The sequence below is a fragment of the Liolophura sinensis genome, chromosome 10, assembly GCF_032854445.1.
Source record: "Liolophura sinensis isolate JHLJ2023 chromosome 10, CUHK_Ljap_v2, whole genome shotgun sequence".
Taxonomy (NCBI): domain Eukaryota; kingdom Metazoa; phylum Mollusca; class Polyplacophora; order Chitonida; family Chitonidae; genus Liolophura; species Liolophura sinensis.
The window spans coordinates 9923915-9951315 of NC_088304.1; the positions used below are offsets into that span (position 1 = coordinate 9923915).

Below are 27401 nucleotides of genomic sequence, written 5' to 3' on the forward strand. Positions count from 1 at the left end.
TTTCATTCACAAATTCAATAATCATAATAATAATCTGTAGATTTCCAACTAGAATAGAAACTTCAATGCATAAATGTATTTCAACAATGATGATGATTTAAAACTTCGTAATGAATCTGCAACAGTGGAGACAATATTTACATGTTACTGGAAGCATGTAAGATACATGTAGGTACTTCTCATTGTAACCTGCTTTCTTGGAAAAGGATATATCTGACGCTCAGCTGCTTTATGAACATTCGATCAAATTATTGTCTAGTTACGGTTTTATGTATTCAAGACCAAGGGCATCAGGACAATTTTGCCATTTTACTTGTGCATACAATCTTTACTCGCAAGGACATGGCTGTGAAACCATAATCTAAGAAACATGGAAGATGATACAAAAAGCAAGATTCAGTGAAATCTTAAGCTGAAAAACAATGACTTCATTTAAAATCTCTCAACATTTCTGAGAATCTCAGGGCCGATACAACTGTTTTTTTTTTTTTTTAAAGTATGTTGCTTAGAAAATATCTGTCAATGTCGTGACAAAACCTATATATTGCATGCTTTAATAGGCAAGGTTTCACTTCACGTAGTTTCAAGAACTAATCTTACGTTACGTCATAGTTACTGTCGTGCAACAAGGGAGGCAATTCAGAGCAGGCGTATACAGTAATATAATTCACTGTTGTTCGTATCAGCATTAAATTCATCCATAGTTCTTCATTTTCTTATACCTTCCCATTTTTGTTTTTTCACCCTCATCTCCTGCTAGCTACAGGCACAGGCTAGTGAAGTGCCCGAATGTGCCCGGTCTTGAAGATACTTCCATGTTATTTACACAATATTTTCACCTCATTGCCAATGCAACCAAAACCACTTAAAGCATATGAATGGATTGAGTAGTGTTAAACAAGATATTCAAGAACATGTGCAGCATGGAATAGGAAATGCAACATATGTTTTGCTCCTTTGCAAGTGTTTCACGCAAACACTATGAGGATAAACCAAGGTAACAGGTGGAAATGGTGGACGAGATATTACTTTTCTTTAAATAATAAATGTGTTGAACTTCAATTATTATTTATGCTTCGCTATACAATGCCTGGGCACAGCTAGCAGAAAGGATTTTATTCAAGTGATGTGGCAACTGAAGCCTTTGTCTTTCATTTGAGATTGTTTGCACAAAAAATGTGTCTTGCACCTCATTCTTCTAGTCTAATATGTGTCTCCACCAAAGATTGTACAGCTTTTCCAGAAACCAATGCCAAACGATATCAATTTGAGGAGAGCAGCATATCTAATACATAATTTTCTCTTGAAATAGATGTCTTATTATACTGAAGGATCAAATCTTTGCACATTCAAATACCGCAACTTAAGGTAATTCTCCTGGATTCTGGCATAAATTTGTTATCCAAAAATAGAATCTGCTGAAAGAAAACTGGGTCACAAATACAATGCGCATTATAACAATCATTATTTCATCAATTTTAGTAAGACTAATTGATTATGATAAAGCAATCATTTATCTGTCTCATGGCCAGGTTTATGGAGCTGTAGAGGCTACCAAAACGTGAAACATTTACCTTTCATTTGGTGGTCGGTTTGACATACTTCCTCCAAAATTTTATTCCGCCATTCTTATCGTGACGTCATCATGTCGATCAGTGCGTGGAAAATGTCCAGCCTCCTCTTTATTTATCGAATTTAAAATTATAAAGATAAATTTTCGCACCTTATTTCAATAAAATATTGACACTGAAATTTATAATTTTGACCAATCATAAATCCGACGCTTCGCTTCGTCTTGTCGGTGTCAGAGGATGTAAACAACGACAGAGAGAATCCCGCGATGGCGGACTTGTATGAACCCGACTTTGGAACGGCGTACTACCGATCTAAAGATCCCGTCAAAAATCTGAAGCTCAGGTGAGATAAAAGCTGCGGGAATCAGTTATAATCAAGAGACTACATTCTTAATTATGCTGTTCAGGGTTCTGTCAATGGTGCATTTTCACGAATTTGATCCATTTAGCCCTCACATTTTTCACTGGCTCAGTCACTCTCAGTCTCATTCTGCCAATGCCAAATGCTGTATGAAGGCTGCGTCGTCTGCCTTCCAACAACCCAGGACACATCTAACGAAACCACCGAAGACATGAGATACACCAAACCAATAATGAGTGTGTTAAGATCACTATACCACAAAACTCTTCTTTCAATCCGTGAAAAAATTTCAGCTTGCCCACTGGTTGTCTACATGTGTGTGTGATAAGTTAGAGCCCAACGCCGCTTATATAGACTTCCACGTGGACAAATTTCACTAAGAATTACAGCTCGAACTCCTTACATTTGGCATGCACCGATTCCCCAAGCCCCCGATCCGACCCCCCGATCCGACCCATTTTGTGCGACAAAGACTTTAGGGGCGACTTGATTAATCAGTACATGCCAAATGTAAGGTAATGTTCAAGCTATTATTTTTACTGAAATTGTCTGTGTGGAAATCGATGTCCGTCGCTGGGCACTGTGTTATCTTATGTAGCGTTCAACTAGCTGTCGATAAAGAAGTTTGTTTCAAAGAAAGTTAGTCAGAGATTGCTCTGATGTTACATTTGGCAAAATTTTCTAGAAAAAAAGTTCAGTCCTAAAAAGTTTATACCTACTCCCATTTTAAGAATGAATAATTAGGGCTTAATGCTACCACTCATAAGAAGGGAGGAAAGCAATTCTGTTTGGTTTATTTATTTGTTTGATTGGAGTTTTATGCCATAGTCAAGAGTATTTCACTTATGTGACAACTTCCAGCATTACGGTGGGAGGAAACCCACGGCCATCCAGAGGTCACTGGCAGACTTTCCCATGTATAACCGAAGAAGAATCACTTGAAGTCAGAATGATCGAATTGAATTAAATTTTCTTGAAGCGCAACATATTTTAGATACATTAAACTTTGAGGTGAGGTTTAATAGGGCTTCATCTGAAGACGTCAGATTTGGCATGCGAAGTGCACAAATATTCAAAAAAGCATATGCTATGCCAGGCAAAATCTCTCTACATTCTCCCACCTACCCTCAAATGTCTTGTCCAACATCTTATCATTTTTTTTTTTTTTTTTTTGAATATTTTTTTGGGCTTTGAGAAGTTATTTGAGAAGATACCAGTCATTCGTATTTTATTTCAAGAGATTTAAAAATGCTCAAGTATCTCATTGCTTTTTATTTGATTGATGTTTTATGCCATTCTCAAGAATATTTCACGTATACAATGGCATTATGGTGGGAGGAAACCAGCCAGAGCTCTGGGTAAACCCAGGAACATCCTCACATTGCTGACAGACCCTCCCATGTATGGCCGGAGAGGAAGCCAGCTTGGATATAATTTGATGTCTTCATTGTTACATTTCAGAGTGAAATTGGTGCGAATCACTTCGTCAAGTGCAGTACCGGCAGCAGGTCAGCAGGATGGCGGGGGTAGCGTGGAGCTACAAACCATCAGCCAAAGTCCGAAGAAAACGCGAGATGCAGAGGAATACACGTTCACATGGCAAGAGAAAGTTTTCAGTCCAGTAAGTAGTCAGGAAGTGAAACAAAGGCAGAACCATGTTCGTAAAACTTGAAAAAGGAAGATTTTGCATGCTGGGGTAGATAAATAAATATCCACACCCATTTTACCTCAACAAGCAAAATCTGGAATTTTTGCATGGTATCATCAAAGGTTTATATCCATTTCACCGTACAAACTACAGTAGTAAAAGATGACTCTGATCAGATTTAGAGCAATTTTCAGTTTGTGGAACATCCAAAATATCATAGTTTCTTGGCAAGTGTTATTGTTTCTGAACTGAGTCGGTCAATTTGTATTTTTGCAAACCAGTTACAGGATTTTAAAGCAGTTTTTGAAAACAGGTTTTGTACAAAAAACTGCAGCATTAATTTGTTTGCCTTTTTTGGACATTTATAATATGCAAATAAAACACAAATCAAATGAAAATTAAGGTCCCAACTGGACTCTTTGACTTACACTACGTTGAGTTACTGTTTTCAGAAAATGATTACCATTAGGATATTATCCTTCACAAATGCGACCAGATATAAAAAAAAAAGGTACTGTATTCCCATGACCTCTACGCAAGCTGCAGGAGTTAAAACTTCCAAAAAGAAATCAGAATTCAATTTATGGCAGGCATGGAGGAGAATTGGGTAAGATACATCCCACCCAAACTAGGAGGTCTGACTTTGTAAACGTCCATGTCTTTCGGCATACTACTTTGGCACCAGTTAGGTTTAAGGGCCAACACCACAAGTTTATAGCCTTGCGAACATTGCCTATACCCATACAACCAGTCACGCGGTCAGCTGGTTAGCCCTCAGTGATGTGAAAACGGGTTAGTCCTCCTGCTTGTGTCATCTGCTTTATGTTTGGATAGCTTGGGGCAATGTTGTAGAGCTGTGATATCATACAGCAAACTGAACTGGTCTCGGCACCGTGCATAAACGTTGCCGATATGTGTTATGTGTTATATTTACTTTGTTATGTGTACACATGTACTCAACATTTTCTTTTTCAAAGCTTTCCTTATCTTTAATATATTTTATTTATCATGGATAATAGAATTAATATGTTGAGGGGAAAAAGAAACACAACAAAATCTGCTGTATACTAACTGCAAAAACTATACTTACGGATTATTTTTATGACATTTTTGTTTTCAGAGAGAAATCGAACTGTACAGTGATCCACAGAACTGCTTCAGTGTTATGGAGAAAAAATATTGTAATGACATCAAAAATATACTGTAAGTTTAATATCTTTCTGATCTAAATCTGTGCATATATCAAGCAAGAGTACTGTTAAGTTGTATTGATTTTGATACTGAAGACTGAGAAAAGCTACTGTTAATATATTGAGCTGAAGATGAGGTCAGTTGCATCACAAATTCTGAAATACTGTATTTCATCTAAAGTTTGGTCTGTAAAAATGGAATTAGAGAAAGGAAGTTAGTCAAACGTGACAAAAAACTTCTTAAGTGGCACAAAAAAGCGAACCAGTCAGACTAAATAAGTGCTGGTATGTGGAAATGAACTTCCAGAAGCACATAAAAGCCTCGCATGTAAAATAACATATTTATTGATTAGACTGAAATTTTTCTGAAAGGAAATTAATCAAGCTTTACAAAAAGCTTCTAAAGCAGCACTATTAGGTGAACAAATCATACTGAATCAGTGCTGGTATGTAAAAATGGACTTTTGGCAGCCCATAATGGCCCTACATGTAAAATAACAATTTTGTTGATAAAACAGATTATTTCCTAGAAGGAAAGTAATCTTCACAAAAAGCTTCTAAAGCGGCACTATTAGGTGAACAAATCAGACTGAATCATTGCTGGTATGTAAAAATGGACTTTTGGCAGCCCATAATGGCCTTACATGTAAAATAACAATTTTGTTGATAAAACAGATTATTTCCTGAAAGGAAAGTAATCTTCACAAAAAGCTTCTAAAATGGCACTATTAGGTGAACAAATCAGACTGAATCATTGCTGGTATGTAAAAATGGACTTTTGGTAGCACATCAAGGCCTTACATGTAAAATAACAATTTTGTTGATAAAACAGATTATTTTCTGAAAGGAAACTCAGCTTCACAAAAAGCTTCTAAAGCAGCACTATTAGGTGAACAAATCATACTGAATCAGTGCTGGTATGTAAAAATGGACTTTTGGCAGCCCATAAAGGCCTTAAAATAACAATTTTGTTGATAAAACAGATTATTTTCTGAAAGGAAAGTAATCTTCACAAAAAGCTTTTAAAATGGCACTATTAGGTGAACAAATCAGACTGAATCATTGCTGGTATGTAAAAATGGACTTTTGGCAGCCCATAATGGCCTTACATGTAAAATAACAATTTTGTTGATAAAACAGATTATTTCCTGAAAGGAAAGTAATCTTCACAAAAAGCTTCTAAAATGGCACTATTAGGTGAACAAATCAGACTGAATCATTGCTGGTATGTAAAAATGGACTTTTGGTAGCACATCAAGGCCTTACATGTAAAATAACAATTTTGTTGATAAAACAGATTATTTTCTGAAAGGACACTCAGCTTCACAAAAAGCTTCTAAAATGGCACTATTAGGTGAACAAATCAGACTGAATCAGTGCTGGTATGTAAAAATGGACTTTTGGCAGCCCATAAAGGCCTTAAAATAACAATTTTGTTGATAAAACAGATTATTTTCTGAAAGGAAAGTAATCTTCACAAAAAGCTTTTAAAATGGCACTATTAGGTGAACAAATCATACTGAATCAGTGCTGGTATGTAAAAATGGACTTTTGGCAGCCCATAAAGGCCTTAAAATAACAATTTTGTTGATAAAACAGATTATTTTCTGAAAGGAAAGTAATCTTCACAAAAAGCTTTTAAAATGGCACTATTAGGTGAACAAATCAGACTGAATCATTGCTGGTATGTAAAAATGGACTTTTGGTAGCACATCAAGGCCTTACATGTAAAATAACAATTTTGTTGATAAAACAGATTATTTTCTGAAAGGCCACTCAGCTTCACAAAAAGCTTCTAAAGCAGCACTATTAGGTGAACAAATCAGACTGAATCAGTGCTGGTATGTAAAAATGGACTTTTGGCAGCCCATAATGGCCTTACATGTAAAATAACAATTTTGTTGATAAAACAGATTATTTCCTGAAAGGAAAGTAATCTTCACAAAAAGCTTTTAAAATGGCACTATTAGGTGAACAAATCAGACTGAATCAGTGCTGGTATGTAAAAATGGACTTTTGGTAGCACATCAAGGCCTTACATGTAAAATAACAATTTTGTTGATAAAACAGATTATTTTCTGAAAGGAAACTCAGCTTCACAAAAAGCTTCTAAAGCAGCACTATTAGGTGAACAAATCAGACTGAATCAGTGCTGGTATGTAAAAATGGACTTTCGGCAGCCCATAAAGGCCTTAAAATAACAATTTTGTTGATAAGACAAAATTTTGTCAAAAGGAAATTCAACTTCATAAAAAACATCTGAGGTTGCACTTTTAGGTGAACAAATCAGGCGTAACAAAAAATTTGGTGGTGCTAAAAAGTGAATGAATCAGACAAAATCAAGCAAAATGTGCCACTTGAAAAATACTGAACTGAAATACTGAAATGATTCTGAATAAGTAGGCTGTATACATGTATGTCTATGTCACCTTGATCTGTGTAATAATTATTATGGTGTGCTTTGATTGTTGAAGAGAGAAAGGTAAACCGACCAATAGGCTGTTTTCCTATGTGGCCTACGACAAGTACGTGAGTTCTGATGAGGTAAGATGATCTGCAGAGCGATAAATTCTTTCATCGGCCCAAAATTAGTGAACAGTTGCCCTAGACCCCCATGGTCCCCATCATAAGTGGTTGGGGCTGGGGGAGAGGGTGGTGGGGTGGTGCTCAGCCTGTAAGGCATTCAGTGACGTAATTTCCTGGAATTTGCGAGCATTGATCGAAAATATGCATAATATAAAGGGGTATTTAATGGATAGAAAATATGCCACAAAAATGAAAATGCCAAAAAAAAAAAAATCTTTAGGATAGCTTTCTCAGTTTTTCTTAGACCATAATTGTAGTTTCAGAGTTCTCTTTAACCATCAGTCTTCGTGTACTCAGCATAAGGGGAATGGCTATGTCTAGTTGGCCAGGTGTTATTGTTCTTGGTTGAAATGTCATGTCAGGTGTCTTCAGTAGTGTGATTGTAAGGCAGCACCATAAAGTGTTGACCTTGAACTAGGGAGTGGCCTGCTACAAGGAAAACTGTGAGATCTTGGTAGAAGAAAGATATTGCTTATAAATCTTTCTGTGGACAGATTAAAATAATTTTGTTCCCTTGAACGAGCAGTGATCAATAGTGTCGTCACGCTTGTTATGAAGATATAAAATGAGAATTTCATTCACTGTTGACACATTAGCTTTGTCTTAACCCAGTAAAACATTTATCCATCTGCAGGCAATTCAATATATGACAACATCTGCATCTGAGAAGCCTACTGCTGTGGCAGAGAAAATGATTCAGGCACGGCGGAGGAAAATGGGCGGACCTAAGCGGCAAAGGTATAAATATGTTTGTCTCTAATGAATCCGTTGTATGGTACATGTACTGTACTTCATTAAGCATATCAAGAGTACCCTCGGAGGTGCTGTCATAATTACTTCACAAGGTTGACACCCCACTCAATATTTAATACCCAAAACCCACCCACGAGCATAATTCAGGAGAGTAATCTATTTTCTGTATCCCCCATACCACCACATGTTAATGTCTGCAGATTCACCCAACCATATTGTGAAATACAATGCAAAATAAAAATCATAATTAAATGGCTTGTTGTTTCATTAACACATTCGTCGTTTTTCCACAGCGAGGCTTCTGGGATACCAAGGACAAACATCATCGACCTGGAGCCAAGCCAAGACCTGAAGCGTAAAAATCACTTCATGGCAGCCCCTGTGCAAACCATGTTCATAATGGCTGACTGCAGCCCTACTGAAAGGTAACCACAGCATTAGTTCTTGGTCATAACCTTTTTAAAATTATTTTTGGAGGGCCTCCGTGGCCTTGTGGTTAGCATGATGGTGCAGTACTGAAGGACTTCTGTCCAGAACGTTTATAATGGACTTAACTGTAAATGCACTTTTGAACAACTGGGCCTAGATACACTTGTATAAACATTTCTGCAGGTCTTTGAGTATCAGATATCTCTTCAGCAACACGATAAACATCAATCAACAAATCAATTATGATAAAGTTTGTCCGCTAACTATCGAGTGACTTGCACCCGTAAACCTGACTGCCATCAGACCAGCTTACAGCAAGAGTTCTGAGCCAACTCATGCTGGCTTGCTCTCCAATTGTACATGCCAGTAACCTGCAGATTGGTGTCGGTTTCCCCCCATCATATAAAATATTCGTTAAAACACCAATCAAATAGTCCACTTGGATGACTTAATGGTTAGAACATCCTCCTCAAAGCTGGGAGACCAGGGATCAAACCCAGGTCGGGTGGTACCAAAGACTTTACAATAATGGTACGCGTTTTGCTTCCCTTGGAACTCAGCGCTGAGAGGTTAGAGCAAGGAAACTGGAGTGGTTGGCCCGGTGTCAGTATAATGTGATTAGATGGGGTGTCATGTCTGGTGTCGTGGGCATAATACTCCTCCCCCTTGACTCGCCCTGCCACAAGAAGACACAGTATATGTACACACACTTAATGACTCCTTGTTGTCATATGACTGAAAAATTGTTAAGTATGACGTTAAACCCCAAGCATACATATAAAATAAAATAAATAAATGACAAATACTGATCAGTGATCAAGTAATGTAAATGTACGTATAAATAAATTCTTGGTTTTCACAGGTTATTAACTCTAGGTTAACAGATTTTTTGCTTTTTTAACACAGATAGCAGATTTTAAAATAAATATATCTTGAATAAATACGTTTAGTATGACATACTTTTTTCAGACCAGCTGAAGCAAGTGATGAAATTGTAGTGTGTTCCATACAAATTGATGCCAATGGAGTTCTTGCAATCAGACCAGATTTCAACAAAGGGAGGAAACCCTATGTTATTGAGACCACAGGGCTGGGTCGAGGTATGACTGTCTGGTTAAAGCCTCTGTGTCAGTCAATAATTGAGTCGTTTGAATGATAATATGAGATTATTTTCATGTAAGAAACTTGCTAAAAGTAATGTTCTCACAACATGTGGAAGTTGTCGTCAGTTATAGTCAGAATAGAGTACAGACTGACAAGCTCTCAAATAGTGGAGACTTAATTTGACTCAAAGTCTAGCTTCAAATTCCTGATAGGTTCATACTGCTTGTCAGTCTTACAAAAATCTTCGTCTAGGTGTAGTGACATTCTACTTGGGAACTGTTTCTCATCAACACTGGACATCTGACATCAAACATATGACCTCATGATAACTGACATCTGACCTCAAACATATGACCTCATGATAACTGACATCTGACCTCAAACATATGACCTCATGATAACTCATACTGTAATTCTTCAACCTTTTCTCATGTTTGGAAGGTGTTCATTTAAGCATATACTGAATGCATATTTCTGTAGCATATATTTTCTGCATATTTCCTGATAAAATTATATTTTTGTGTAAGGCTTGATATTGGCCAATCCAACCCACATAGTTTTGTCTCCCAAATCAAATTTAAAATGTGCATTAATTGAACTGAAAGTTGTTCCTTGACATGTGAAAAGCTTTTTAGAGTGCGTGCAGGGGCTTTCTGAAAATGTCAATAAAATGGAGTTAAAAACAAGAGTATCCTAGTTAACCACTGAACTCAGTGATTAGAACAGAAATGTCAGAGGGCTAATAATTATTGTCAATAAGTTTTTATTGTTAGATGGCTCCAGCCCTCAGTAAACAAAGAAGGTGTTGTTGTTGCTGTTTTTGTTATGATGTGAAAATGTACCGTGTCTTTCCTTATTTCCTTTTCAGATGTTTATGAATTTAGCATAGAGCATGCCTCCAAGTCTATAAGCAGGTGAGTGCAGGAGTAAATCTGTCAGTTTTTGTGTGAAGTAAAGTCGTTTTCTCTGCCTATTCAGAGCTTGAAATGTTCCATCATAATGTGCTAGTCCGCTCCTTAAGGAGATTAAACTGAAGTGTGTTACATCTTACCTAACAAGACTGACATCATGTTTCAAACTGTTCATTTAATTCAGAGAAATCAGGAAAGAAAAGAAATAAACAAAAATGAAGCATCGAATTTTAAATTGTTCATTAGAAAAACTGTCAAGTATAACGTTTACTTTCGAGCCCAGCAAACAGCCTGGTGACAAAAGTGCTGAAAGTTAATATGCAACAACAACAGTGCAGTGCATCAAGTTGATGACATCATTTCATTCTGATGGGCATATTGGTTTTCACTATGTCATAAAATAAGAAATCTTGGCCATAAAAAAGCAACATTGTTGCAAATTATTAATGATAGTAGCATTTCCTTGAACAAGCACCGTCCAAGTCCATTAAAGTTTTTGCAAATTCACAATGGATTTCGTGTTGTCTTGCACTAAGGCTCCTTGTTAATTGAATAACCCTTGTCATGTTGGCCCATGTTAAAAGATGGAATGTCAAACATTTGGGACTTTGTGTAGTAATAGAGATCTTAGTCACAAACAATAACACATCAGATATCTCCCTATTGGTCTTGTCTGATAAAAAAAAGAGGCTTTTATGTGAAAGTTTCATAAAGCAGTGTTCGTCAAAAATTTACAGAAAAGTTTGCTTTCATTTTTTTGTGCAGACAAGAGCAGGACAGAGAGAACCGAATGTACCGAGAGGTGAGAGCTATATTGATAGTATGAATTAAACATAAACAAAATAGAATAAAGACAATTATAACAGCAATTGTGTGGCCATTTTTTGCAGTCTTAACATTCGTTGAAGACCACTTGTCTACCATCAGTATGGTGTGGTTATCTTTGTGAAAGTTTTTCAGTAATTTGCCAGATGTCAGTGGTTTACCCTGGGCACTGGTTTCCTCCAGCTGTGAAACTGACTGCCTAGCGAAACAGCATTAAACAACAGTTAAATAAGTAAATCAGAGTATCAATGGTGGTGTAATTTTTTTTGCTGTAATGATAAAGAAGACTTAGCCACAATAATAGTATTATGCATGTAATGTTTTAATTGGTTCATTTTATTTTTTTATTTCAGTGGTGTTTTATACTGTAATCCTTCACTTATATGTTAGCAGCCAGTATTTTGGAGGGTGGAAACCAGGCATAGCCTGGGTGAAACCCACGACCATCTGCAGGATGCTGACAGACCCTTCCACTTATGATTGGAGAGATTCACTATCAGATAATTGATAATAATAAATGGGAGATGAGAATATTCAAGTGATGATGATTTAATAAACTTATTTAATCAGAAATTCCTTAAGTACACTGTTTCAAAGATTTCTCCAAAAATTGAGGAACATTATTATAATTGATTGAACTGTTCCATGTTTAAATGGTTCATGTCTTCAGCTGTACAGTCGACACACTGAGTTTTTACAAGCTTGCGTTGGCTTTGAGTTTGAGATGGTGAGTTTTGTACATCCTCTATTTTGTCTGTTGGATGGTTTAATTTAGCATGTGATATCGTAATTGTGAATACATGTGCTCTATTCTTTCACTGTTGAACCTAATTCATAAAGGTCTTTTTAAATTATTCATGTGTAGAAAGTAAATGTTTCACCATGAGACAGTATACAGTGTAAATCAAAATTTTGTTTTTTGTATATTTATATTCATTACCAATGTACTGTAATCTGTCAGTAACAGTAAAACTGGCTGTTTTTCTTATTGCAGCCGCCTCCTGAAGTTTTGAGACTCGCTGTTCATGGCGAAATAGGTAGGTGAAAGTATCAAATGGAAAGGGAGATAATTAACACTATCTCATCAATTTCTCCAATTTATGAATAATTCTTTAAAGCCTTAAAGAAAAACATTTCCTGAAGAATGGACCATAATATTAATTAAAGGATATTAATATTTGTTTTGCATAATGAGCCAGTGGTGCAGTATTTGGTGTTTGTTGGTAAAAGGACAAAAAAATAACCAGTATGTGTGATGTAAAATCAACAGTTTATGTTATGATTGTGATATTGTTCATAAATATATTAAATTTTGATTGATATCAGGACATTGTGTACTCATTTCAGAGTCGGCACGAAATTTTGAATATGATGACTTGTATCTCCATTTCTTTTTGGACTTACCAAAGAGTGAGTACATGTCATTGTGTTTAGATATTTGTGAGTACATGTCATTGTGTTTAAGTATTTGTGAGTACATGTCATTGTGTTTAGGTATTTGTGATAGCTAAAATGAAACTATTTTACTCTTGATGTGTGGATAGGTGAAATTTATACAAGCAGATGATTTGATTCAGATAAAGGTTTGTTGACCAGAGTCTTTTAGGGGAACAATGTTGCATGATTTGATTAACAATATGCCCATCTGCAATGTATTTTTTAAATTTAAATTAAGAATAAACACTAAGGTGATTTAAGAATTTGCAACTTTACTGAGATCGTTAAGAAGTTAGAGCTTCCATCTCGTAAAAATCGAGATTCATTTCCTCTCTGGGTCTTACCCAGCTCAGGGCCTCATAAACAATAGATCAGGGGCTCAGTCCCAAGTTGAGCTAAATCTAAGATCTTAGAATCTGTGACATTGATACAGTGTATCTCGCTTGGCATTAGAGGAATGGGCCAAATACTGGCCTGGTGCTTTTATCATGGTGTTACAGTGAGGCAGCATCATAAATAAGCCTGCGTTGTGTCTGCCCTGCTACAAGGACAAACCTTTTGTAACACAACTGAAATATTGTTGAAATCAAGTTTAAAGCTCTAACAAATAAACAAACAAAAATGAAACAAAACCCAAGATGGACAAACAAACAAATAGTTGCATTAACAAACAGACAGTGTAATATATTGTGTCTAGTGTATTTGGCATGACATTCCAGTGAGGCATCACATGACCAGGATATAATTTTATATGTCGACATAAAGACAGGTGATAAGCCCAGAATAATTTCAACAGCAATTTCAAATCTCAGACAAAGTAAATAACAGTTTGCATGGAAATCAGATGAATCTGTGCAATGTGCTGTTGTTGTTGTCAGATTGGACGGCTGATCCTCACCAGCAGCTGTCCTGGGTGACACAGACGTGTAAAACACGGATAGAGGGACGGGTGAGTAATTCTTTCCCAATTCTTGCAATGGTCACATGTCATAGGCCAATCAGAGTGTGTTTCATATCTGATGTTGACCAGCCAAAGTCATATTGTAGTTGTGCAGAGAACAGAATATAATTATATTCAGGAAAATACCAATAGCAGCTCCCACGATGGCCACTCCCCCAATGGCCACTTCCCCCAATGGCCACTCCCCCAATGGCCACTCCACCCAATGGCCACAAATGTTTGATCAGTTTGATCAGTCTGTGTTTTGTGTACATGATAAGTATGTGATAAAAAAAGAAGAACGTTTTTGTAGATACTTTGAAGTCAGCTTCTGTCTGTAAAGCCCGGTTTCCTCCCACCATAATTCTGGCCTCCGGCATATAAGTGAAATATTCTTGAGTTCAGCGTAAAACACTGATCAAATAAATAAATAAATCTGTTGGTAAGGAAACATTGAAAACCTAATCTTGTAAACTGATTCAGCTGAAGCTGCCTACATGATCCCGTGTCAATTAGGAGAGAACTGCAATAAACATTAAGAAATTTAGAAGGATTTTTGGGGTTTTTTTTTTCATGTTTTCAGGATGATGTGGCTTACTTCAGCTTCCCGTTCGATTTTGAACTGTTCTACAAACAAGATAGCGTGAGGGAAGAAAACAAAGGTACCGTAGATGCTGATATAGAGGTGAAATGTTAAAGGATAAATTTGACTGATAAACATCATAGTACATTAAAACTCAGATTGGTTGATTTTTGTGGACTTTCATCAACTTAACAGTGAAGGTGAATCCCTGTCCTAGATATCTTTGGAAACAACTCGAAGTTTCAGTAAGTAATGATGTTAACAATTATGTTCATTGGTTGCAGCTGCTTTAAAGCATAATCCATTGTAGAGTGATATAAGATTATCTCAGGATGTAGTTTTTGGATAATCCTCCTGAAGTGCCACAATTTTTCTGTAAAGTTCTTGGAAGGGAAAGAAACTAAGCCTTATTTGAGTTATGCGGAAATCTCGCGAGGGCGATGAGATTCTGTGAGTTTAACAGGGTTAACGGATTGTGACAAGGTTTGTCGCTTTACACTGTGCTTGTGAATCCTGTCCAGTTTCATTGTCGGACACTTTGTTTATACTACGTCATACTACTTCCTGTGAAGCGAGACTGTTATATACCTCCGGAAGCAGGAGAGTCAGACGATAGCTCAAGCGAGCACGTGTTGACATCGTGGTGAAATTTGTCTTGTATAGTCCGGAATAAAAGTAGTATTGGATAGTTAAAGAACAGTGTTTATTGAAGTAATTTAGCGGAGTATCACTGGTAGCAGTACAGCGTGAAATGGCAACTAATTACAAACAGCCTCCACGGTTTGACGACCAGACAGCCTTCGAGACGTGGACAAACGAAGTAGAAATATGGCGTCGGGTAACAGATTTACCAGCCGAAAAACAAGCTCTGGCACTTTCACTATCTTTATCAGGAAGGGCCCGAGAAACAGCTATGGAACTGCCTGCTGACGAATTAGCCTCAAGAGGTGGTATGGACATTTTGTTGACAAAATTAAAAACTGTATTTCAGAAAGAGATTAAAGACGCATCATACGAAGCCTACTCCAAATTTGACACTTACCGAAAATCTACCGATCAGTCAATGACAGAATACATAATTGGATTTGAACAATGTTACAATAAAGCCAGAAAGTTTGAAATGACTTTACCAGATGCGGTTCTCGCCTTCAAGCTGTTAGACAGTGCAAACCTGTCTCACCAAGAACGACAACTTGCGCTTACAGCTGCTACAGACTTAACATTTGATGCAATGAAAGGGTCCTTAAAACGAATTTTTGGTAATGGCTCAAATTCAGACACCCGTTTTGAAGGAATTCAAGTTAAAACTGAGAGTGCTTTTTACACACAGAGAACCCCCAAGCAAAATAAACAAGCATTTAACTCCACTCAAGACATAAGGACCCAAGAACCATTAAAAGGAACTAACCCCTTGAACAAGTTTGGAAAGCGTTCTCGGTGTGCAATCTGTCAAAGTACTTACCACTGGGCCAAAGACTGCCCTCATAGAATACAGGGAAATGTTAATATAACGGAGATTCAACCAGAAGACACAGAAAGTTGTAACATTACACTTTTTGCTAAAGAGAACGGACAGGAATGTGAGTTTGAAGTTTTTATGGCTGAAGCAAGCTCAGCTGCTGTAATTGATACCGCATGTACAAGAACAGTGTGTGGTGCTACATGGCTTGAGGATTATATATCAAAACTTGAAAATCAGCAGAAAATTATACAAACTGAAAACAGTGTGAAAAAGTTTAAGTTTGGGGATGGAAATGTAGTGCAGTCAACAAAATGTGTAACTATTCCAGCAAAGATTGGACGGACATGCTGTAGTATAAAAACTGAAGTTGTAGATGCTAATATTCCTCTTCTTTTGAGCAAGGCTTCTCTGAAAAAAGCTGGAGCAATTCTGGACTTAGAAAATGACAAAGCTATAATGTTTAATGAACCTGTCACACTTAACTTCACTTCAAGTGGGCATTATTGTATTGATATTCTAGACCAAAAATGTGTGGAAGATGATGAGTTGAACAGTCTGGATGAAGTGTTGTCTGTTTTGGATATCTCAAAAATGTGTAAACAAGAACAACAAAAAACATTAGCCAAAATACACAAGCAATTTGGCCACGCATCAACTCATCGGATGTCCTGTTTGTTAAAAGGTGCTGGACAGAATGTTAATGTTTTTTCGGGAAACTTACAGGAATTGGTAGAAAACTGTGACATTTGTAAAAAACACAAAAAACCCAGGCCCAAACCAGCTGTTAGCCTGCCTCTGGCCACATCATTTAATGAAACAGTAGCCATGGATCTTCATGAATTACAACCAGGTGTTTGGTACTTGCACATCATTGATCTCTTTACAAGATTTAGTGCGGGATGTATTGTTAAAACAAAACAAGCTTCAGAAATCACAGCAAGATTTATTCAACACTGGATAGGCATACATGGGGCTCCTGAAAAAGTTTTCACAGATAATGGTGGGGAATTCAACAATTCTGAATTCAGAGACATGGCGGAAAATTTCAACATTCAGGTTCTCACTACAGCAGCATACTCTCCATGGAGTAATGGCGTAGTTGAACGACATAACCAAACGCTCACGAGCACATTATTGAAAATTAGAGCAGATAACAACATTGACTGGGAAACAGGACTTAGCTGGGCCTTGATGGCGAAAAACTCCATGCATAATGAACAAGGTTTTAGTCCACATCAGCTAGTTTTCGGTAAAAGCCTCAATCTGCCGTCTGTTGTAAGTGACATGCCTCCAGCATTGGAGGGTACTTCAATGAGCTCTGTTGTGGGAAAACATATCACTGCGCTGCACGCTGCACGTAAAGCGTATCCTGAATCGGAATGTTCTGAAAAAATTCGTCGAGCACTGCGGAAAAAGGCGCCCTCATCCACAGAGAAATTTTGCACTGGGGATATGGTTTACTACAAGCGCATAGACAGCCCTGAATGGAAAGGACCAGGGGTTGTGATTGGTCAGGACGGTGCTGTGACATTTGTGCGACATGGAGGTACATGTATCCGTGTTCATCACTCAAGACTACAAAAAATTACACGTCAAGCAGAGATTGAAGAGGATCTTGAATTAAAGGGGTTTCAGTCTGAACAAGGTTCTGTCAGTGTGGACAAAAATTCGAAAAATATTTTGGAAGATAACTATGAAACCTCTGATGATGATTATGGTCCAGAAGCAGGCAGTGACAAATATGCTTTGCATCAACAACAGACTCTGCTCAGCAATATTAAGATTGGCCAGGAGGTAAAATTCATGCAGAATGGAATTTCTCATACAGCACAAATCCTTAGTAGGGCAGGGAAGGTCACTGGTAAATATGTGCACTGGTACAACGTTCAATTCTCTGAGCCAGGCGACAAAGCCGGTAAACAAGGATCTGTGAATTTGAGCAAAGTGGATATTCTTGAAGTTCGAAATGTTGAAAGTTTAAGTGGTTCTTCTCATGATAATGTGTTTAACATTGAGGATGTTTCTTTTGATAAAGCTAAGCTGGAGGAGCTGGAAAGTTGGAAAAGAAATGAAGTGTATGTGGAAGTGAAAGATGAGGGACAGCGTTGTGTGTCGACGAAGTGGATATGTACTCTGAAAGAAAAAGCGGAAGGGATACAGCCGAAAGCACGCCTTGTGGCAAGAGGTTTTGAGGAACTTGACAAAGACCTGCCAAAAGATTCACCAACGTGTTCTTCAGAGTCGCTGCGCTTGATAATAGCAATGTTTGCTCAAAATAAGTGGCAGCCGTTTTCCATGGATATCAAGACAGCATTCTTACAAGGGTCTCCTCTTTCTAGAGAACTGTATGTACGACCGCCATTGGAAGCAAATGCCAGTGGAACTGTTTGGAAGCTAAAAAAATGTGTGTATGGCCTGGCTGATGCCTCTTTGTACTGGTATACACGTGTGAAGCAGGTTATGAAGGAGTGCGGTGGTCAGATGTCCACTGTCGACCCAGCTGTGTTTTTTTGGCCAGACAATATTGGTGGTGTGAAAGGTGTATTGGCCTGCCATGTGGATGACTTTATTCTAGGAGGCAACTCAGATTTCATGCAAACGGTAGTGCCTGCCATACGGTCAGAATTGTGTGTGGGCAGGGAACAAAGCTCTTCATTTCGATACCTGGGGATGGAGCTCTTACAGTTCCGTCCTGGGGAACTCTACCTGCACCAGGAAGAGTATGCCAAAACCATACATCCAATGATTCTTACTTGGGCCAGAAGACAACAAATTGATTCACCTTTGTCAGAAGAAGAAACCAACATCTACCGTTCCAAAGTGGGCCAAATACTCTGGTTAGCTCGCCAAAGCAGGCCAGATTTGATGTTTGACTCGTCAACATTGGCTGCAGGGGTAAAAAATGCAACAGTGCAAAATGTTGTTGAACTTAACAAAGTCATCAGGAAAATGCAAGCTGAACGTGTTGTTCTAAAATTTCAGCATTTAGGCAATACAGAGTTACAACAGCTTGTGGTATTCAGCGATTCCTCCTTAGGAAACCTTTCAGATGGAGCAACTCAAGGTGGTCACCTCATTGTGCTAATGGGGGCTGAAGGAAAATTTTCACCAATTCATTGGCAGTCAAAACGGATAAGGCGTGTTGTAAGGAGCACCTTGGCTGCTGAAACGCTTGCTCTGACAGAAGGCATCGACAATTGTTTATTTTTGGCTAATCTCTATGCCGAGATTACTGGAGGAAAAATTGGAGCTCAGTCGATACCCATTGTTTGTGTAACAGATTGTCATTCATTGCTCGATGCAATTCATTCAACGAAACATGTTGCAGAGAAACGGTTGCGCTTGGAAGTGAGTTATGTTCGGGAACTGGTGGCTGAAAAGCGTATCTCCAAGATTTTGTGGTCTACTACAAAGCAGCAGCTTGCAAATTGCCTTACTAAGAGAGGCGCTTCTGGAAATGTTTTGTTACAGGCAATCAGCAGCGGAGTCTGGAATTTATAAGCTGTCCAAAGAACAATATCTGTTATCTTATTACTAATTTTGTTTGGCTAAATTAGAAAAAAAAAAAAAAAACAGTTTGTTCAAAATTATCTTTATTTTATAACTGAAAGAGGGGAAATTGTGAATCCTGTCCAGTTTCATTGTCGGACACTTTGTTTATACTACGTCATACTACTTCCTGTGAAGCGAGACTGTTATATACCTCCGGAAGCAGGAGAGTCAGACGATAGCTCAAGCGAGCACGTGTTGACATCGTGGTGAAATTTGTCTTGTATAGTCCGGAATAAAAGTAGTATTGGATAGTTAAAGAACAGTGTTTATTGAAGTAATTTAGCGGAGTATCAGTGCTCACCAGTTAGGATGTGACATCAGAAGAGAAAATCATCCTCTTTCCTCTTGCATGTGTCCACAAAGTAATACTTTATGAGATTCTTTACTGTATACATGTAAGCTTCAATGTAATAAATTATTAATCCACAACAATTAAAATTTTGGTTTTACAGGCATTTATTTTTTAATTCCAGAATAAGGGTTTAAAAGTTCAAATGAAAAATCATCTAATTTGTGGAAAATGCGGACTGTCCCATCAACTGTTCCTTTAAAAACATATTTATTTAATCTGAAAGCCTTGAAAAACAGGAAAAGATCAAGCAAAATAAAGAGATGGATTTTCAGTTTTATTTTTATTCCATTTTTGGATTGTTTAATTTTGGCTTGCCAGTAAAACACAAAATAAAGTTGATGTTGCTTTATCATCATACTTGGTCCATGTAAATCCAGCGTGAAGTGACATGCCTTCCCACTGTCTGTTACCCCTCAAATAGTGTTGGTCTAACACTGATTTCCACCAAAACTTCTAGCAACTTGACATTAAATCACCAGGAGCCATTTTCACAAAACCTCATAAATAAATTTCTCATGACTTTTCTCATAAATGACGTTGCTTATGGCACTATAACCGAGACAATGTCTTTTACAAAACAAGTTACCAGAAATATGACTTACAAAGTTTTGTGAAAGAGGCACCAGAAAATTGGGTGTAACTAATGTAACTACTTTGACTTTATGATCTCTCTACCCTGCCAGCCTGTCGTTGGTGATTCTGTATGCTTTAACATTGCTGTATTTCTCCAGATGAGATGCCTCACCTGCCCTGTGTGCTGATTGAGGTGCTATCACTGGATTCATGGAATAGGTTCCGGACGGAAGGTTACACATACATCAATGTACCCTCTACCCCAGGTCTGTACCCTCTACCCCAAGTCTGTACCCTCTACTCCAGGTCTGTACCCTCTACTACCCTAGGTCTGTACCCTCTACTACCCTAGGTCTGTACCCTCTACTAACCCGGATTGGTACCCTCTACCCCAGGTTTGTATCGTCCAAACAGGCCTGTACGCTCTACTACCCCAGATCTGTACCCTGTCCCCCAGGTCTGTACCCTGTCCCCCAGGTCTGTACCCTCTACCCCAGGTCTGCATCCTCTACTCCAGATCTGTACCCTCTCACCCAAGTCTGTACCATCTACCCCAGATATGCGCCCTCTACCCCAGATATGCACCCTCTACCCCAGGTCTGTACCCTCTTACCCAGGTCTTTACCCTCTTACCTAGGTCTGCACTGCAAGATTTTGCAGCATCTAATCTTTGACTAAAATTGGCCAGAACTAATCGTTTAATTACTACTAACATGTCCTATTACTGTGCTATTAGAAGAAATTTCAGCTGATTTTGATTACAAAGATTTCCTTCCCTGAATAATGGGTCAAATGTTTTCTGTGTTTAGGTGTATCTACCCACACTCTTCACTGCTGGAGACCCATTGGAAACTCAGTCACATCAGAACTACGCAGGTTTTTTATCGGCGGGTCACCAGAGCTGGAGGATCCCACATACGCAGCTGTGCCCACCACGTTTGATGTAAGTGCTAGATTGTGTTTCAGTGCTCTCTTATTCGTCAGTGTGGCCAGTGAAAAAATGGCGAAGTTTAAAGCAGATGAACAATCCACGTCAGTTCATTGGGAAGCAAGACATAGCTCAGTGAATAAGACCCCGGGCTCCAAACCACAAGACATAGCTTAGTGAATAGGACCCCGGGCTCCAAACCACAAGACATAGCTCAGTTAATAAGACCTCGGGCTCCAAACCACAAGACATATGTCAGTGAATAAGACCCCGTGCTCCAAACCACAAGACATAGCTCAGTGAATAAGACCCCGGCCTCCAAACCACAAGACATAGGTCAGTGAATAAGACCCCGGCCTCCAAACCACAAGACATAGCTCAGTGAATAAGACCCAGGCCTCCAAACCACAGGACATAGGTCAGTGAATAAGACCCCGGGCTCCAAACCACAAGACATATGTCAGTGAATAAGACCCCGGGCTCCAAACCACAAGACATAGCTCAGTGAATAAGACCCCGGGCTCCAAACCACAAGACAAACAAGATGTGGGGTTACTTAATTCACCTAAAGTTTGGTGTGCACAAAGGCTAGTTAAGAAGCACATAAAGGCCTCGATATGATGGCAATATGATGAATTTTGATGCCAGCTAGATAAATTAAGACAGCAGGAGTAATTTAACAGTTACCTGCATAAATCTTGGTTAACTAGGTTAGTTGTCATCACCTGTGTCTTGCCTGCTGTGTCTGTAGAGGAGCACTTTAGATACTGGTATAATGACAGCCTGGGGCTGATGATTCATTCATTCAGTGGGCTTGAGGTCAAATGGTGGCATGCTACTTCAGTGAGTCCTATACAGCATCATCTCTGATCAAGTATTGTTGTAGGCATAATATTCCAGTTAGGCAGCACTGTAAATATGCCAGGCTAGTGCTTAGTATAGCCTTGATGGTAATTGGTGCAGTCAGAGTGTGAAGTTTTTAAAGTGGGGAGTGTAAGGACCTAGTCCATGCAGTTTAATGTGATTGACTAAGGTGTCAAGTTTGAAGTCTTTGGCATTGTGTTTCATTGAGGCAGCACTTTAAGAAAATCAGCTGCATTGAACTCTTCCTGCTACAATCTCCTATCATTAGGATACAACAGAAGTAATACCGATGGCAGCATCACAATCCTGACTCCAGAAAGGAGAGAAAAACCTTTAGCTGAGGTAGTATGAAGCTAGTTGTTTTTGTTTTTTTTTTTTCAGGGCCAGCTTTTGGGAAAGTATGGGTTCCGCACAGAAACCACAGGCAGTGTTTCAGTCAGACTGAACACTATATTCCAGGCCAGGTATGTACAACTACTTTACCAGTGGAAAGATCACACTCTTCCAAATGAGAGGAAAGAAAGGTTGTTCTTACTATGGTAAATGAGGGAAAATTTTGCTCACAACTTGTATGTTTTGCCTGATATTTTGTTGATCTTAGATATTTTGATATTGTTTTGGAAGGTAGAGTGTTAGAGCTGGGAAAACCAAGTTCCAGCTCTAAATGTAGTGCTGCGTGATTTGTATTTGCCTGGTGTAAATTTAGGTCTTTTAGCTTTAACTTCCAGACCTTTTCTTCAGCTTACATGTTCTACCTAAAAGGAATCATTTCATTAACTTACCTAATATAAGTGATTAATAAATGAGCATTCAATCAGTCACTCTTGACAGCTTTTCCTGAGTCTGATTTACTAAGGATTAGCTTCTCATGAAAGTATGTTGTATTTTAGAGCATTCTTGGAACGGAGAGCGAGTAAGAGAAGTCTGGGATCTCTGCTGGATACATTAGGGTGAGTTGACAAGAGTGTCAGTTTCATTTAGTGTAGAGGCTGATGATCACCCGTCCAAATGTTGTACAAGTCTAAATGTTGTACAGGTCTAAATTTGTTCAACCACCAGCTTCCTTAGGGTTCATTTTCATTTATTTGGATTCCACTCAAAATTGTTCAGGTTCCAATTTCAGACATGTAGATCCACTCAAAGTTGTTCAGGTGCCAATTTCAGACATGTAGATCCACTCAAAGTTGTTCAGGCTCCAATTTCAGACATGTAGATCCACTCAAAGTTGTTCAGGTTCCAATTTCAGACATTTAGATCCACTCAAAGTTGTTCAGGTTCCAATTTCAGACATGTAGATACCCTCAAAGTTGTTCAGGTTCCAATTTCAGATATTTAGATCCACTCAGAGTTGCTCAAGTCCCAAAAGTTGATCAGGTTCCAATTTCAGACATTTAGATCCACTCAAAGTTGTTCAGGTTCCAATTTCAGACATGTAGATCCACTCAAAGTTGTTCAGGTTCCAATTTCAGACATTTAGATCCACTCAAAGTTGTTCAGGTTCCAATTTCAGACATGTAGATACCCTCAAAGTTGTTCAGGTTCCAATTTCAGACATTTAGATCCACTCAGAGTTGCTCAAGTCCCAAAAGTTGATCAGGTTCCACAAGACTCAGGTTCAATCAAAAGTTATCCAGGCTCCAACTTGAATATTTAGTTATTTTGATTCACCTACAGATTTCCATGCTTTACCTGTTAACATAACATTTTCTTGTTATACATTTAGGTTGCACATGAATTTTTGTAGATTCCACTGTTATAAGGTTTGATGCATTTGTATGATTTGGTGGTTTGATAGCTAGCCTTAGAAAGCTTGAATAAATACAGAATTTTTAATTGGTTTCTTAACAAAAAAAAATGTTCTTTCAGTAAGATTGGACTGTCTTGGTTGATTGGTAGGGTGAGTGTCAGCTCTGTTTAACATCTCCATTGTTGGTTTTAAGGAATGAAAGAATGAAATTCATTTGTCTTTCAGACGCCTAGCTATTATTTTGGAGGGGCAGACTGCAATGAGGGGCGCAGTCATATTAACGGGGGGTTCGGGGGTCACAGGCTCTCAGATGGCCCTTGACGGCTGGCAACCCTGCATTAGCCAGAAATGATTTTGTTGTGAAACAGCAGTCATAAGTTGATCACTGTAGTGGGATTACAGTACTTCCTCATTATTGAAAGTGATGCTAATTTCTTTTATTCTAAATAATAGGCCTATGGTTTTAAGCATACTTCATTACTTCAGTTGCAAATTGTTGAGCATTTACACTATTAACATTCATTCTTTGTGGTAGAACTAGATCAATTCATACTTAATTGAAAGAGAGGACTGTCAAGCATTTATTTACAGAACTTACAGAAAATTTTTCTGGTGCTCTTTGATCTTCCTAAGCACTAAATCCCTCACTTGCCCACATATAGCTGCCATTTGAAGAATGTATCTTAAGATTTTTAACGAGATTATAGAAAAGTTGTGAGGATGTGTGCTCAGTATTCTCAGTGAATGAGGACCCAATCAAAGTTTAGTTCAAGGATGGCCTTTTCCCCAACTAAATGCTTAGAGTTGTTAACTTTTGGGTTCAGTACAATTGATGCTGGCACATCTGTTTGGCTATGAATTTCCTCAGTCACAGTTCCCACCACTGAATTATGGTCAGATTCTGCAATCAAGTCAGAATGATAGGCCAGAGATGATGTTATTGTTAAAGATGCCACCAAAAGCTTGTCCCGAAAAACGATGTAACGGAGTGGCAGCCTTCAGCTGAGGCTGCCTTGTCATGGGCTCGTTTTTCTGCCTTTCCTGATCTGCTCTGCGTAATGCTTATAAGCTTCTGTTTTGACACACACACACGAAAATAATTTCAAGTTGAACTGCTGTAAAACACTCGACACACACACTCTGGTGATATTTTGACTCTCCATTATTTGGTTTTTGAGCAGTAGAGCACTTCTTATGCAATACGACCAGCTGAATGCCGAACCATGGAGAATGAAACAACATATCTTGCGTCACACAGCTGGACCGAGGCCCAACAAGGCGAGTTTTAGCACACATGTACCCTGGCTGGCTTGATTTCATTGTGAAATAAGGATTTGAAAGAAGGAAAGGCAGCAGGGCACACTGATGTTGTAAAGAAAGGCTGCGGGGCACAGTTTAATAAGGGCAGGGCGCTACGCCCCTCCAAAAACGCCTAGCGAGGGGTCTGGTCTTTGTATTATCCCATGTGTGTGTAATCCCTCTGTGTTTTTCTCGTTTCAGAATAAATGCAGTCCAGTCCAATATATCCAATGTTTTAGGTATGTCTGTTCAATGTTTTGAAATAGTAATTACTAGTATAGAATTAATTAAACAGATAAGTTGTCAGATTGTGTCAAGTTTGCTAGTGGGGGTACCCGTGGTTGCTGGGTTAGTGTGCTAGTACAGCGAAATGACCCAGGAGCCTCTCACCAATGCTATCGCTGAGTTCAAGTCCAGCTTACGCTGGCTTCTTTGTACATGGGAAAGTTGATCTGAAACCAAGTTGTCAGATTGAGCAAATTTGTTAGTGGGGGCGCCAGTGGCCGATAGGTTAGTGTACTAGTACAGCACTATGACCCAGGACCCTCTCACTAATGTGATCGCTGTGAGTTCATGTCCAGTATCATGCTGGTTTCTTCGTAAAGGGAAGGTCTCCCTGCAACCTTCAGATAGTCATGTGTTTCTCCCAGGGTTCTGCCAGGTTTTCTCCCACCATAATGCTGGCTGCCATCGTACAATTGAAATATTCTTGAGTAAGGTGTTAAACACCAACCAAATAAAAAAATAAAAATATAAGTTGCCCACACCAATGATCCGTACTAAGCTCTCAGTTCATATGTTCAACAGATGCCTTCAAGAGAGCACGTCAGCGGATGATCCAAGCTCGAGAGAATGCTACCCACGATCTCATGAATGAAACAAAGGATAAGAATGTCTGATGTCTGTGTACAAATGCAGTTTTTCCCGACATTGTAGAGAGTGGTTGGTGAACCATTTGTTGTGTTACTTAATTCCGTCCTGATCCGGTTCTCTCTCCTGGGAAACTTAAGGATAAGAAAATCTGTTGTACATGTACACAGTCAAGTTTTCACCACGTTGTAGAGAGTGGTTGGTGAACCATTTGGGGGTTAGTTCCGTCCTGTACAGATTTTGTTTCCATGGAAACCAATGGTAAGAAAGTGTATTGTAAATACACTATATCAAGGCCTTTCTTACTTGTGAGCGTCATAAGGTTACAATGTGGTTATATTGAGAACAGTAAACCCCATTACCCTGAAAGCGAGGGATAAGAATATATCTAATGATTGTCCTCACCATTGTAGAGGGTGATTTTAATATTGTACCAGTTGTTCCCTTCCTCTTGGAAAGCATAGCTAAGAATATCTGAATTATAGTACCTGGTAGCAAGCCATAAGCCAGCCAGTGGTTTGTCTGTGGTGCGCTTATGGAATGATTTTGGAATACTTGAAGAATGTGTCAGCTAAGTAGCTGGTAATCATATTTGTGATCCACAGCACTTGTTTGATGCCATGTGGAAGAGATACCTAGTTGAACAGTAGAACCCTGCTAGAAGCTTGCTATGAGTTTGTTTTTGGGGAGCTGGTGGAATGCCTCTATAAAACTTGTTGGCTCTCCATTGTAGAGACATGTACACATACATGTAGCAGATATCGGATGATTATGTTAGGATTTGTCTTCTAAGCCATCAGTGTTGTGTGCCAGTAATTGTTTTTAAGGACCACAGTCTCTAAAAGGTCTGATTTTGAAAACTTTGGATTAGCATCAGTGGCTCCCTGTGTTGGCAAAGGAAGACAAATCCATTTAGAAAGCAGTGCATGATTTATCATGTCTGATTATAAATTCAGAATGGAATGTAATCAGTAATTCCAGGTTTTTTCATAAAAATGAGAGAGAAAATTAGCTTCTATGCCTTCTGTATTTTTTGTTGAGTGCTAAGTCTGAGCAATCTGGAAAGCCAAATGATGCATTCAGATCTCTGTTACTTGAATTCAAAGATTGTCCATATAGTTGCTTGTTCAGAAGTACCAGTAATGTTCAGGTAGTCATTTATTACTCAGTTTTTGTTGCATGATTTATACCTCTATATATTGTATATTCCTGTCAATAATACCACCAATTCCACAAATCCGTCCACCTTTACCATCGGTAATTTCGAGAATGCCAGTAATGCAAGGAATATGAGCAGATGGACTTGCTTTTCAATATCCATCACTGGAAGAGAAAGTTGAAAATGATGAGGTAAAAATTTAACTTGTTACCATACATTCCTTCATGTATGTACAGTGAATGACATTCATAATA

The 27401-nt window shown here is 38.4% G+C and overlaps 2 protein-coding genes across 5 annotated transcripts in view; one reads left to right on the plus strand and one right to left on the minus strand.

Annotated features, from left to right (window-relative positions):
* LOC135476745 (nuclear receptor corepressor 1-like) overlaps positions 1 to 1623 on the minus strand; it is a 43873-nt gene extending 42250 nt beyond the window's left edge. For all 4 annotated transcript variants that reach the window (XM_064756868.1, XM_064756867.1, XM_064756869.1 and 1 more), the window contains exon 1: positions 1575 to 1623. In XM_064756868.1, coding sequence (XP_064612938.1) covers positions 1575 to 1600 — 26 coding nt within the window. In that variant the 5' untranslated portion in view covers positions 1601 to 1623. The remainder of the gene's footprint in view (positions 1 to 1574) is intronic.
* A 188-nt stretch (positions 1624 to 1811) lies between these two features.
* LOC135476228 (tectonic-like complex member MKS1) lies at positions 1812 to 27401 on the plus strand. Its single transcript, XM_064756175.1, has 20 exons — positions 1812 to 1917; positions 3397 to 3556; positions 4704 to 4786; positions 7248 to 7317; positions 7994 to 8097; positions 8406 to 8537; positions 9511 to 9641; positions 10514 to 10559; positions 11322 to 11358; positions 12052 to 12108; positions 12376 to 12418; positions 12729 to 12791; positions 13697 to 13767; positions 14342 to 14420; positions 20439 to 20546; positions 21090 to 21223; positions 22454 to 22536; positions 22963 to 23022; positions 25320 to 25357; positions 25926 to 27401. Exons 1-20 carry the CDS (start codon positions 1841 to 1843, stop codon positions 26015 to 26017), a joined length of 1668 nt encoding a protein of 555 aa, XP_064612245.1. The 5' UTR covers positions 1812 to 1840; the 3' UTR covers positions 26018 to 27401.